Genomic DNA, 12,681 nt, shown 5'->3' on the forward strand with positions numbered 1-12,681 from the left:
CTCAATGCAATTCCAGAATCAAATCAGAATGTTCATTTATATTGGAGGAACCAGGCGAGCTATAAAGCTCTTTTCTCACAGATGTCCACTCGAAAACAGGCACCACGCACCCCTCCCTCCCTCCCCACGCTTCTGCGTGCACTTTTTTGGGGGGAAACGGAACGGGGCAACGGGGGGGGGGGCATAAGTGGGTGCTACGAGAGATGCTGGACTGTGAACCGCTGGAGTTGTAGGGGGGCACCTTCCCCTCCAGCGCGCCGCAGGAGGAGTGTCGCAGAGGGTCCCACTTCAATGAGAGTGCTCTTCTGCACGGGGCGCAATTCTAAACAATCACTCCATTGATAATTGGTTCTTTACCCTTCTATCTGGCAACAAAACTGACATCTTTTTGCAAGGAGTCATGTTTGCATAGACCGCAATACCTGCAGTCATTAAATACAAACAAAAGACATAACTCTGATAATGTGCACTGTCCTTGAAGTTGATTGGTCCACACCCGAGACAGCTTTCCTTCGAGCCTAGTCTCATATGGGTTGGACCAGATGACGCCAAAAGGCGCACCAATAGAAGGGTAAAGAACCAATTATCATATTTTTACTGGCAAATGAGGTCCCCATAGTGTAATCACTCCATTGTCATAAACAGCTCGAGGGGTCTCACAGGCAGCCATTGTGTTGAACGTGAAGAGAGCAAAGTGGGGGGGGAACCACTGAATATTCACGAAGTTCCACTGCCGCCGTCGATGAGCTGCAGCTTGAGCGGTCACAGGGCGATCGATCCGCCGACACTTATTGCAAACACTGCCGCAGCATCTTCGCACGTTGACGCGGCAACCTCTTCGTCGGGTGGTGGAGGGTCAGTGGCACAACAACGAACGTCGTTATCATCGCCGTCCGTTAACCTCTACACCTTTGTCAAAGTGGAGTGAGGGCAACACGCTCGCTCGCAAACTCACAAACTCATCTCTCAATCCTGACTTTCTCAATATTTGCCTTGCGACGTAATTGCTATTGAGTTCATGAAGAGAAATGCTGCGCTGCACGTGCGATACTCTAAACAGGCTCTGCGTGTACTGACTAGCAGCACTGCTTATGTGTATAAGTGTAAGTGTGTATGTGTGAGACAATATGTACATGTCAATCACTGTGCGAATGAGTGTGCGTATGTGGGTAAATGTGTGTTGCTCCTCCGACAGGCGAGGCCTGCGTTGACTGAGTCACGTAGCTCGCATGCCTCGCCACCGCATGCCCAAGCAGCTTGCGTTTGGTGGCACAGATGGCGTGAGCTATAGAGAGAGATGGGCCGATGCGGTGCAGGAGAATGTGGAGTTGAGTGGACTTGCCAAAGACTGGTACCAGCGGCGTCAAGATCGGACCTCGATGGAGGAGGCTCGTGAAGGAACCCAACCGGCAATGGATTCCCTTTTTTCCATTTATATTCATTCACTGATCGCCACCCCCCCAACAACTTCGCTCAAGAAGGGCTCACAAGTGACGTCATCACATCTACCCGCCTATTTAGGAAACGAAACAGGAGGATTTCTCCACAAAATCTAGCTGTCGCCTGATGAAGCTAGTTGTAATTACTGGCGAAACGTCGTACTTCAGATTGTAAACGTCGTGGCTTTGCTCTCCAACACACCGGTGTGCTGGACTAGTAATGAATTGGCCACGTTCTGTTTACGTGATAACCCTTACTATTTGGCTGTGTCGGGTGGTGACGGGTTCAACGACACATTTATATATTTACGCGATCTAACCCAACAAAAACCTGTATTATCGTGAAGAGTGCTACTGGCCAGTTGGAGGCAGTCATCCTCCAACTTATGGGCCAATGCTTAACGTTCCATGCTTACTGTTGTCTCTACTACGAGCAACTAGTTGCAGAGGACGACCACGCACAAGCGGAATCGGTCGCGTGCAACTCCGCCGCACAAGAGCCACTCCGCTCGCCATTTCGGTCCGTCAGTCAGCCGCCGTTCCGTTCGACGACAGGCGGCTGAGCGTAACAAGATGACGATCTGCAAGAGGGGGGGGTTGGAGGGGGGAAGCACCACTGCTCTCATCCCGCCCGCGCTGCTCGTACAGTGCGATTGTTTATTTTCTCTCTCCGAGTTTGAATCCTGGCTCTCAACGGCCCATCTCCGTTGTGGCTGCGCGCTTGTTTACACGTCGGTGGGTGCGCTATGTTAATTGACTGCGGTCGTTTCTGACCGTGCCCCCTCGGCTGGCTGGCAGCATACGGCAGCTCTCAACACGTTTGTGAATTTTATCGTGGCCCTTTTATGTCGATCCGGCCTTTGGGATGCAACGTGTCCGTCAGGGGGGTGGGGGAGAGATGGAGCGATGAAATCAGCGGGTGCCGCCTGGCGAGCGTGGAACGTGGTTGGGCCAAGGTCGGTACAACCACGTGCCAGCGTTGGCCCAGCGTTGGCCCAGCGTTGGCCCAGCGTTGGCCCAGCATTGGCCTAGCGTTGGCCCAGCGTTGGCCCAGCGTTGGCCCAGCGTTGGCCCAGCGTTGGCCCAGCGTTGGCCCAGCATTGTCCCAGTGTTGGCCCAGCGTTGGCCCAGCGTTGGCCCAGCGTCGGCATGCTCACCGGCCAAGTTGATTATTGCATCGCAGGATCGCGAGAGGTGGCAGTGTCTTGGGGACACTTTAATTCAGCAGTGGATTAAGCATGGCTCACGACGACAATGATGACGATGTCAATGTATCTGCTGGATGAAGGCATCACCAAGCAGCACTCGTGCAGCTCCAGTTTGTATTTTGAGCTGCGGGGGGGGGGGGGCTCCGGCCTGCCCGTGACGGAATAGCGCGTTCACTTCAAGCCGCGGACATCTGGCACAATCAGTGCGATTATTTTTATAGCGTGAGGCCTGAACCTCCGTCCGTTCTGCCAAGTAGAGTTTCGCAAGGAGCAATGCAATTCCCACTCCTCCCTGCAGCAACACCACCGGGCGATGGGATCGAAGATCGCCCCTCGCGAGACAGGCACTGCCACGCCATGCGTCTCAATGGGTTTAGTTCGCCATGGGTGGCGAGATGTTAACTTCCTCGCCTGCTATACAGGATGTCGTGGGTTCGATCCCGACCCTGAGGCCCGCTGTATATTTGGAGTGTGCGTGTTCTCTCAAGTGGTCGAGTGGATTTTTTCCAGGTCCTCCGGTTTTTCCCTCCACATTTCGAATCAACATTACGCGTTTTTGGCTGCTATAAATTTCGACGTGATAAGCCACTTCATTGGGCTATCATTTGCGACCAGGTCGCTTCTGAAAAAGAGCTGTACTATAGCTCAGTAGGCATGACCTGTTAAAATAAAAAATAGTATTTATGGTTTAATAGTTTAACCATGACGCACATGAATCAATAACCTTTTAATCAAGTTGGGAGACTATGCTTTATTGACCGTAGATATATTTTTACTAATTGCAATTCCAAGCCTTAAATGCTGTACTACACCTCTAGATCATCACTACGGTACAACACGTGGCCGTTATAAAAACTAATAACCGTCCCCAAGTGGCTCGAACGGCCTCACATTCAACATCGGCAACAATCATAATAATAATGAATGGGGTTGAAATTTGCTCAATTCAAAAATGACATCGCAAATGACTCAATTGGGATTCTACATGCACAGCAGCAATCATCGCCCCCAGCCGACAAGACAAATCGGCCCAGTGGCTCTTGCAAATGAAACTCATCCTGGTCCCACGGTTCATCACCTTGTTAAACAAAATAAATGTGAAACTCGAACGGCCTGGCAAGCCCAGGGAGACGGTGACCTTGATGCGTTTCACGAATCTGTGCGATCCACCAACCCTCGCCTCCACGGTGTTTGCCACGCGCACAACCAGCGCCGGGTCGAATGCAAAGTTCAGGGAAGATTTCTCTTCCATCGCCCACTCACGTACTGCCCAGCAGATTGTACGCACGGGTCGATTTGTCACTAGTCAATTGCAAGAATCGAATGTCTTTCGCCCGCGCGGTGCGTGCGGAGTGCCCGCAGAGATGCGTGCTTGGAATTACGGAGGAACACGTGGATTAGAAAACAGGTGCAAGTTGGGAAACTTCACTCAAACTGTTAAGGAGAGTGGACAGGCCACGTAGCTCGCAAGGGATGATGGTCGGTGGTCGTGGTGACTCACGAAGGAGTCACAGGCCAAGGAGGGAACACGCGCCCAGAGGAGGTCCATCGCAGAGAAGCAACAAACTCAAGTTGGTTTGCAAGCGAGACATGGCTAACAATTTTTGGAAGACTTCATTCAGCAGCGGACAGATCACGGCTACTGATGATGAGTGCAAGCCACTGTAGCTATGCACTTTTAAATCTGGATTGAAAAGTACTTTCTTTAGAACTGCTTTTTGTGTTTAGTTTGTTGACCTTCCCCCGCACCACCGATCAGCGCGGTTGGCTACATACGGTGCGGAGGAAGTTCAACATATATACATTAAACATAATTTGAATCAAGTAATTATTACAGTACTATTTAAAGGACACTGAAGTTATCCGAGAGAAAACTGGTATAACAGGAACGGTAGCAGCAGTGTCAGTAGGAGTAGCAGCAGCAACAGCAGTATTATCAGGAAAAGCAGCAGTAGCAGCAGCAACATGAGCAGCCGCAGCAGGAGCAGCAGCAGGAGCAGGAGCAGCAGCAGCAGCAGGAGCAGCAGCAGGAGCAGCCACAGCAGGAGAAGCCGCAGCAGGACCATCAGCAGCGCGCGCAACACATCACGCCTGGGATTGCCAATCGCTAGAGGGTGGCTTCCTGCCCGGCCACAAACACCGACCCTGGTGGCACGCACTTCCCGCTCGACGCGGGGCCTGTTTGGCGAGCGACGCGGATAATCGCTGCGCGATTTTGTTTCGTTTCCTACTCTTGTCCAGTGCGGCCCGGCGGAACGCGCCTATTGCTTTCGCACGGCCGTGACTTCCCATGCATACATGTGGGATTCACTCAGAGCCAGGCCTGTGTGAGCACCCCGCTTGGATTGATTTGATGCTCTGGGGTCATTGCGGCGATTAGTTATTGGAATGAAATAAAAATTCGCGGGCGAGTCGCCAAGTCATGGATGATGACGGCCCATGGGCCTTCGAGGCGTTACGTTACCCAGCAGAATTTGTTTAAACGCTCTCCAGCGTGACTTATTGAAAGCAAAACCAAAACAACGGTGTTTCAGTTCCATGAGATTTGTGAGTGCAGGGAACCCACAACTGGGTTGAACATTTTTGTATCTAAGTTTTTATTTTATTTTACCAGTAAAGGTCCACACTGAGCTACATAGCTCTTTTTCAGAAGTGACCTAACCACAAATGATAGCTCAACGAAATGGCTTATCACGTGGTAACTTATAGCAGGCAAGTCCTCTAAACGCACGTCTATTCTAAACGTGGAGGGGAAAACCGGAGGACCCGGGTGAAAAATCCACGAGTCCACAGGGAGAGAGACATGAAAACTCCAAATATACAGCAGCAGGCGTCAAGGGTCAGGATCGAACCCTCGACCTGCTGTATACCGGGCGAGGCAGTTAACATCTCGCCACCGCAGCGCCCATCCCCATGACAAGGTCTCTTCACCATGAGGACGGCGCTGACTTGTGACAGATCGTAGGATCGCTGATGGTTAGAATTGTCACGGGGCCCCTCTGTTCAAATGTAGCATTAGACTTGCAAACATATGCACGAATGGATCATCACGGACGACAAGCCACCACGCTTTTATCTGATCGGCGAGGTCCATTATCTCACACAATGGAAACCAGGACCAATTCTAGCTACAAAGGCCAACTGATGTAGGCTTTTTATTTCATTATTTTATGTAAAGTACATTTTTGATACAGTTACCAAATGAACTAGGAATGCTCCCGACCTCGTTTGAAGTCGGAAGCTGAGCTGGTTTGAGCCTGGGGTGACCGCCAGTGCATTCCAGGTGCAATAGGAGTGAGGCAACGGGCTGCAAGGTGGCCAGGTAAGGCAGTGGCCTTCAATTCACATTTTAATCGGCCATTGTCTATCCACTGCTGCACGGTGCTACAATCCGTCTCACTCCTGCGCATGAACCGATATCATCACTCATGTCCAGTGGGCAAACACATAACGAATGTATTGGGTCGGTCTGTTAACTGAATCTATCTGTGCGGAGTATTGAGCGTCACCTCCCCACCCGAGTATGCGTGGTGGATTTTCCTCAGGCTCTGCCGTTTCCTCCCAACGCGAAGAGAAACTCTCAATCACGGAATTGGCCAAACGTCCCAAAGCAGCAGGACCCCCTTTAAAAAGAGAGTCTTGAGACTCAGTGAGGCTCTTCCTGAGTAACATAAACAGCAATATATTACATTACTTAATCCTTAAAGTCTCTGGACGACAGGAATGGTGGCCATTTAGCACCCACACAAAAGACTTAAACAAGAGGGCAATGAATCACAACGAGAGTGAACATCTCACGTCAGTTGAGAATGTTTGGCTGCTAATAAATGTCCACGTGATAAGCCATGTTCGTTGAGCTATCATTTGTGGCCAAGACGCTTCCGAAAAAGAACTACGCAGCTCAGTGGTGGGGCCTTAGCTGGTAAAATGTTGAAAAATTAGGCAACTCGTGCACAGGAACGTTTTGCAGGAGGAAAGATGAAAGCACAGCGAGGATGCTTCAAATACGTTGCGACGGAGTTTAACTCTGAAGTAAAAAAAATGAAATTAAAATTAATAAAATAAAATAATAAATTATTTTTTATTTCATTTTTTTAACTACGTAACTTTACCGAAAAAAATAAGAGTATGAATCCTTGCAGTCACGAAAGCTTCAAATCTAGAATTTAACTCTTAAGTCCACTACTCATTTCCCACCATCTGCACTCAATGTGCCATCTCGGTTTTAAACATTATGTGCAGATGACCAGTCACACCCATCCATTATCATCATCGTCGTCGTCGTCACAAGCCAATAACAACACTCCACTGCTGGATGAAGGCCTCCCCAAAGCCATTTAACGCTCAAACTGACTTTAACACAATATCTGCACAATGACACCCTACCATATTTGCACTATGTTACCCTATTTGCATTTTTGTAATTTTATATTGTATCTTATAGCTATTGTAGATTTTAGATTTTATTTTATTCAATTTTTACATACTTTAGCTCCTTAGTATTAGTTAGACTTGTACCTTTAGTATAGTTAGACTTGTAAACCACTTATTTAAGATTCCTAATGGTTATATTGTATGCACCTTCCGGCCCAAGTAAATTCCTTGTCTGTGCAAACTTCCATGGTGAATAAAACCCTTTCTGATTCTGATTCTGTCTCACGGCCCTGCGATGTCACCGAGCGCATGCCCACAATCCGATTTCATCGCTCCATCTCCGTGGCGGATGGGGTCTCTTAGCATGCGTATGTTCACTGCTCCACGTGTTCCGTTAAAACACTCATTAACGGATCTGGCCAAACATTCCAAAGAGCATGGCTCCTCTTGAATAGCAGTCTTGACACTCCACAAGTAAATATTCCCCGGATAAACAGAGGACGCATTTTTCCCCTGATCATGTGAACCAAGGTGTTTAAATACTGCCTGTACTGTACATGTCAACCCACTGATGGATGAGTGGCCTCTCCACACCGTGCAGATCATGGGGTTTCCGTCGACCATACTTCACCACCCTCGTCTGCGCAGGTTGGTGGAGAGCACAGATGTGGCGTGGGGCTATAGAAGTACAGTATAACAATGGATTTTTGTTCGGCCCTGCCCTCTATCCACCAGGCATCCCCAGAGCCTATAGCACTTGTTACGCACTGCGGTCACCCTTCGAGGCACTGTCCACGCTCCGCATTGCTTAAATTCTGAGATCTGATGAGATAGGGCGCATTCCACGTGAACTGGTCACTTCAACTCCACTTACTCCGAACCACACCGCTGGATTTAATAATGGCTGTTTACATCACGACACCGCTGCATGAATCAAGCGTCGTTGTTTTGGTTACTTTCACGTGTGTCAGTCAACAGTGTCTCCGTGCTCACACGCCCGATGGGCGTAGTCCCTGAGCCCGTGGTGGAAATTCCACATTCCTCTGGTGGGGCCCAGCATATACGTAAAATGACCACAAGCTAATTACAACGGTGGTTGTAGGGATGGCAATACGTATTACAAATCAACGTTTGCAAATTCATTTGTATTGCAGAGCCCACGAATAAAATCAGTGTCTTGCGGTATAAGAAGCTATCCTGGTCCTTCTTCGAGTTATGAACATGCTCTTTGGTCAATCCACTGCCGGATGAAGGCCGACCCCACGCACCGCAGTGGCCATTGCAGGTAGTGGTCCGCCAACTTCATCCTCAAATGAGATGCCAAGGTCGGTGTGCAAACATCGCCACTGGGGATCACAGCAGCAGCTGCAGCCTCACTCCACGCGACAAATACCAAGGAGGGCGAGAGACGGAAGCGAGTGTGGACCGTGGCCCACGTCAACGTCCAACGTCTCGCACGGAGACCCGACCAGCGAACCTCCCCGGTTGCAACCTTCCACGCCGCCAGCGGTCGACCCGTCAACCGAATCAGGGAGCCGAGGCCACGTGGCTCGAAGCGGCCACCCGACGATGCCACAGATGGCGCCATCGAAGACTCGGTGGCCTGCGAGTGGTGCGGCCACAGATCCCAAATCGTCGTCGGCTCGCGCATCGTAAACACTCCGCCGCCGCCGCTGCTGCTGCTGCTGCCACCTTCATCCCTTTGAAGGAGGAACGGGACGAGATCCACTCCGCCTCTGAACAGACAATTGAGTCGGATGACATCTAAAATTGCATCTTTAATCTGCTGCTATTAATCTATACGAAAGAAGAGGCACCAAGGGAGACAAAGGCGGCCGCGTCGTGGTTTCTGGTCACACGCCACCCGATTCCAACCTCAAACTGCGCGAGAGGTTCTCGCAAGCAGGCATCGGAATGCAAAATTGGCGATCTGTATCTGTGCCATTATGAAACAGCCACCAATCGTGATGGTCGCCCTCTCTCTCCGTCTTATCAGTCCTCTCACTCGGCTGAGATTCGCTATCTCTTTGTGATGGAGGGCCAGAGACCAACACCCCCACCACACCTCAACTTGTCGGGAAGATTCGGCTCTCTGGAGCCCCCCTGGAGCTCCACAGTGGCAGCCCTTCCGCCAGGAGGAGTGGAATCGTCGTCTTCGTCGTCTTGCCGCCGTCGTCGTAAGACCGACGATGTCGATGGAGAGCAACTTCTACAATGTCGCATTCACGTACTGCAATATTTTGCTGTCTTTTCTTGGATTTTCTGTTTGCACGTAGTCACTTTAAGATGTTTTCTTGTTCATGTTTTTTGTTTTTTGTTTGTTGCGGTTGCACCCGATTCAAGAGCCGAATGGCTCACAGGGCTATACCTAATAAATGAAACTTGAAACTTTAGGTGGCCAAGCCCTGATAACCGCGTAAGGAGCAGCGGAGTGGTCTGTCACCATCATCATCATTCGTGTGAGGGCTCCTTCGCATTTGTGGATCGGGGCATTGCGTCGCTTTACGTTGTCACGGTGTCTGCTCTGGATGAACGCCGCCGCAGCGGATGCGGTTTTAGGGTGGACCACGGCCATCGGGGGGAAGATCTAAACCCAGGAAGATCTTCATGCATTGGGTATTTCACAACGAGCTGTCCGTCCCGTGAGTTCTTTCGGTCTCCCAAATCAGCTCTCCAAGCGTCAGGAGTGGAGCGAAGCCCTCTTTGATAACTTCTGCCGAGTGACATTGGTTCGAACTTTGGCAATGCCCTCTCGCCAAGCCGACAGCACGGACTGCCCTGCAAACAACCTCAAGACATCCAAGCAAGGGGCGTACAGTGTGCCCATGTCCCAATCTTTGGAGCGACTTCCCCTTTCTGCATGTGACCCAGGGGACACGCACAAAGAAGCAACGTTTCGTTCACCCAACGAATACACTCAAACACGCATTCGAAAACCTTCGCACGCACGGAATCGGTCACCCGGTGGTGGGAATCGAAGCCAGGTGGGTTCTCCGTGCCGTTAGACACAACAACAGCAACAACAAAAACTCAAAGACTCTCCCTACAGTCTTACACAGGCTGTTGTTAGCGAGCACCTATTAAGGCAGGCACGTGCACGAGGACATGGACATGCGAAACGGCACCACGCCCGGACGCCTTTGATGTTTTAAACACACCAAACTCGTTTACGGCTGAGTAGACCTAGGCGATGCCCAGAAACGATATAGTTTAGACCACTCACACGGTCATGTTTACCGTGGCGGGGACTCGAACTCTGTTCACCAGGTTCGTAGCGCGGTGCGCTAACCGATGCGCCCACCGCTCCTCTCCCAAACAAAGGTCCCCATATAGCTTCAAAGAGACGATTGGGACAAGTGCTATGGGCGAGTAGCACCTATGAAGGGTCGGCACACACGAGGGGGCGGGTGGAAATCACCACGCTCGCCCGCCTTTGCCCACACAAGCGCCGACGTTTAATTTCAATGCCGAGTCGACCTAGGCGAGACCCGGGACCGGCTCGGATTACGCTCACAGACAACTAAACACCCGCAATGGAGCTGTTGACCCCGAGCGGGAATCGAACTCTGTTCACCGAGGTTGGAGCGTTGTGCGCTGATCACTGCACCACCGCTCCCCCCCCACACACACCCAGAACACCACACACTCACACACTACACACCCACACACTACACACCCACACACTACACACCCACACACTACACACCCACACACACACACTACACACACACACTACATCGTCCACACCACACACCACTCACAGCACAGCACCACCTACGCCCCACACACACCACAAACAACACACACATCACACACCACACACCCCACACACCACACACACCACACACACCCCATTCCTTACCAGCAGAGTCCCGGCGCTCACACGCGAGTGGCAGTCCCGGACCAACTTGTCCAGAATCTTCATTCGCTCCTCCATCGCGGACTCGGGGCAATGGAGCCAGCCGCTTCGGGCGGCTGCCGATCCAAACACTAAAACTATCACTCGCGTCAATCAATTCGATTTAAAACTAACTTAAGGTGGGGGTGGGGGGCAGCCCCCCCTCCTCCTCGGGGGGGGGGGCTGTTTGCATAAAGAGCCTCTCCAAAAATTCTAAATCCTTTCGTGAGATATAAAAAAAGACAACAGCTTTTGCACCTCTCCTCCAAAACACGGGGAGGGAGGAGGGAGGAGGGTGGGAAGACCGCTCAGACGTTTCGAGCGACGCGAAGCTTCTCAAACCAGCCCCGTGGCTTATGAAAGGACTTTCACGCTGCCTGCTAAAGGCGTTCGTCACAGCACATCGAACCGGCCGGCAAATTGGTGGTCGTGGAAGCTCTTAAAAACTGATTTGCCACTCCGTGACTTGCTGCTGCTGTGTCTGTGTGGTGTGGTGCCTGCCTGCTGATGATTCTCCTCCCCCCCCTACCGGTTCGGCATGGCCACGTAGGCGTGGTTGGAGCCTGGCTCGGCCGAAGAGTTCCACTCCTTCCGATTAGCCGGCGCTGTCAGCCAATGCGATTTGTCCGTAAAAACAAACTTTGGGGAGACGGGGGAGGAGGAGGTGGTGGTGGTGGGGTGGGCTGTGTGTGTGTTGGGGAGATGGAGGTGATGGTGGCAGTAGTGGGGTTGTTGGTATGTGTGTGTGTTGGGGAGATGAAGGTGATGGTGGCAGTCGTGGAGTTGGTCTGTGTGTGTGTTAAGATGGAGGTGGTGGTGGCAGTAGTGGGGTTGTTGGTATGTGTGTGTGTTGGGGAGATGAAGGTGATGGTGGCAGTCGTGGAGTTGGTCTGTGTGTGTGTTAAGATGGAGGTGGTGGTGGCAGTAGTGGGGTGGTCTGTTTGTGTGTGAATCTTCTCTCGGTGTGAAACGGGGAACGCACCGAATAGATTTAAATCAGGTTGTGGTTGATGCTGTCAAATATATTTCGAGAGTAAAAACAGATAGGTGGTATTATAACGCTGTAAGATATGGGGTAGCAACGGGGCATCGAAGCCTGTTGCCTCCTTATCGATCTTCTATCGCTACGACCAATGTGACGTGTTCCCATGGACTTCACTCATCGATTCCTCGACCGATGTTGGCTGGGTGTACCACAGAGTCTCGTCTCATTCACTGTTCAGTCACCACGTAACACGACTTTCCCTTTCTTCCCTCTCACATTGCTCGGCTTGGAATTCCCTTCCACTGTCTGTTTTCCCCAAACTCCTATAACCGTGGTTAATTCAAGAAGCGCTCTTTTCTATTACAACCGTGATCGCGTTGTTTTTGCTGACGTTTCAGGCACGTGCTCAGTAATTGTGCTGAAGTTCGTCCTGTTATTGCGTGGGGTTTTTAAATCCTTTATATTAAGTTCGCTTGCTTGCTTACGATCGTGCAAATCTTTCGGTCGTTTTTTAACCAACTTCCTGTGATCCAATCGAGCTGACATTTTCCACACAGACTCGTTGTGCGTGACAATTAATTTTCGTGAAAAAAACATTTCCAAAATGTTACACTGTTTAGGGATTTTTTACAAATATTTAATTACCAATTGCTTAATGCTGGCAGACAATCATCTGACCCATAGGTGGCAGCCATTTCAAGCCAGAGGACGAGAGGACTCTAGCCGCCACGCATATAAAGGATTTAGAGTGAAAAACTTTGTTTTTACGGGTTAATT

The 12,681-nt window shown here is 50.7% G+C and overlaps 1 protein-coding gene across 1 annotated transcript in view; it reads right to left on the reverse strand.

The window, feature by feature from the left end:
* Positions 1 to 11,429, reverse strand: part of LOC133353186 (rho-associated protein kinase 2-like) — a 64,913-nt gene extending 53,484 nt beyond the window's left edge. The window contains exon 1 of the mRNA XM_061569227.1: positions 10,884 to 11,429. Within this exon, the coding sequence (XP_061425211.1) occupies positions 10,884 to 10,958 (75 nt within the window). The 5' untranslated portion in view covers positions 10,959 to 11,429. The remainder of the gene's footprint in view (positions 1 to 10,883) is intronic.
* Between the last annotated feature and the right edge of the window lie 1,252 nt (positions 11,430 to 12,681).

Source organism: Lethenteron reissneri, chromosome 43 (genome assembly GCF_015708825.2).
Source record: "Lethenteron reissneri isolate LAM-NWPU_2019-01 chromosome 43, ASM1570882v1, whole genome shotgun sequence".
Taxonomy (NCBI): domain Eukaryota; kingdom Metazoa; phylum Chordata; class Hyperoartia; order Petromyzontiformes; family Petromyzontidae; genus Lethenteron; species Lethenteron reissneri.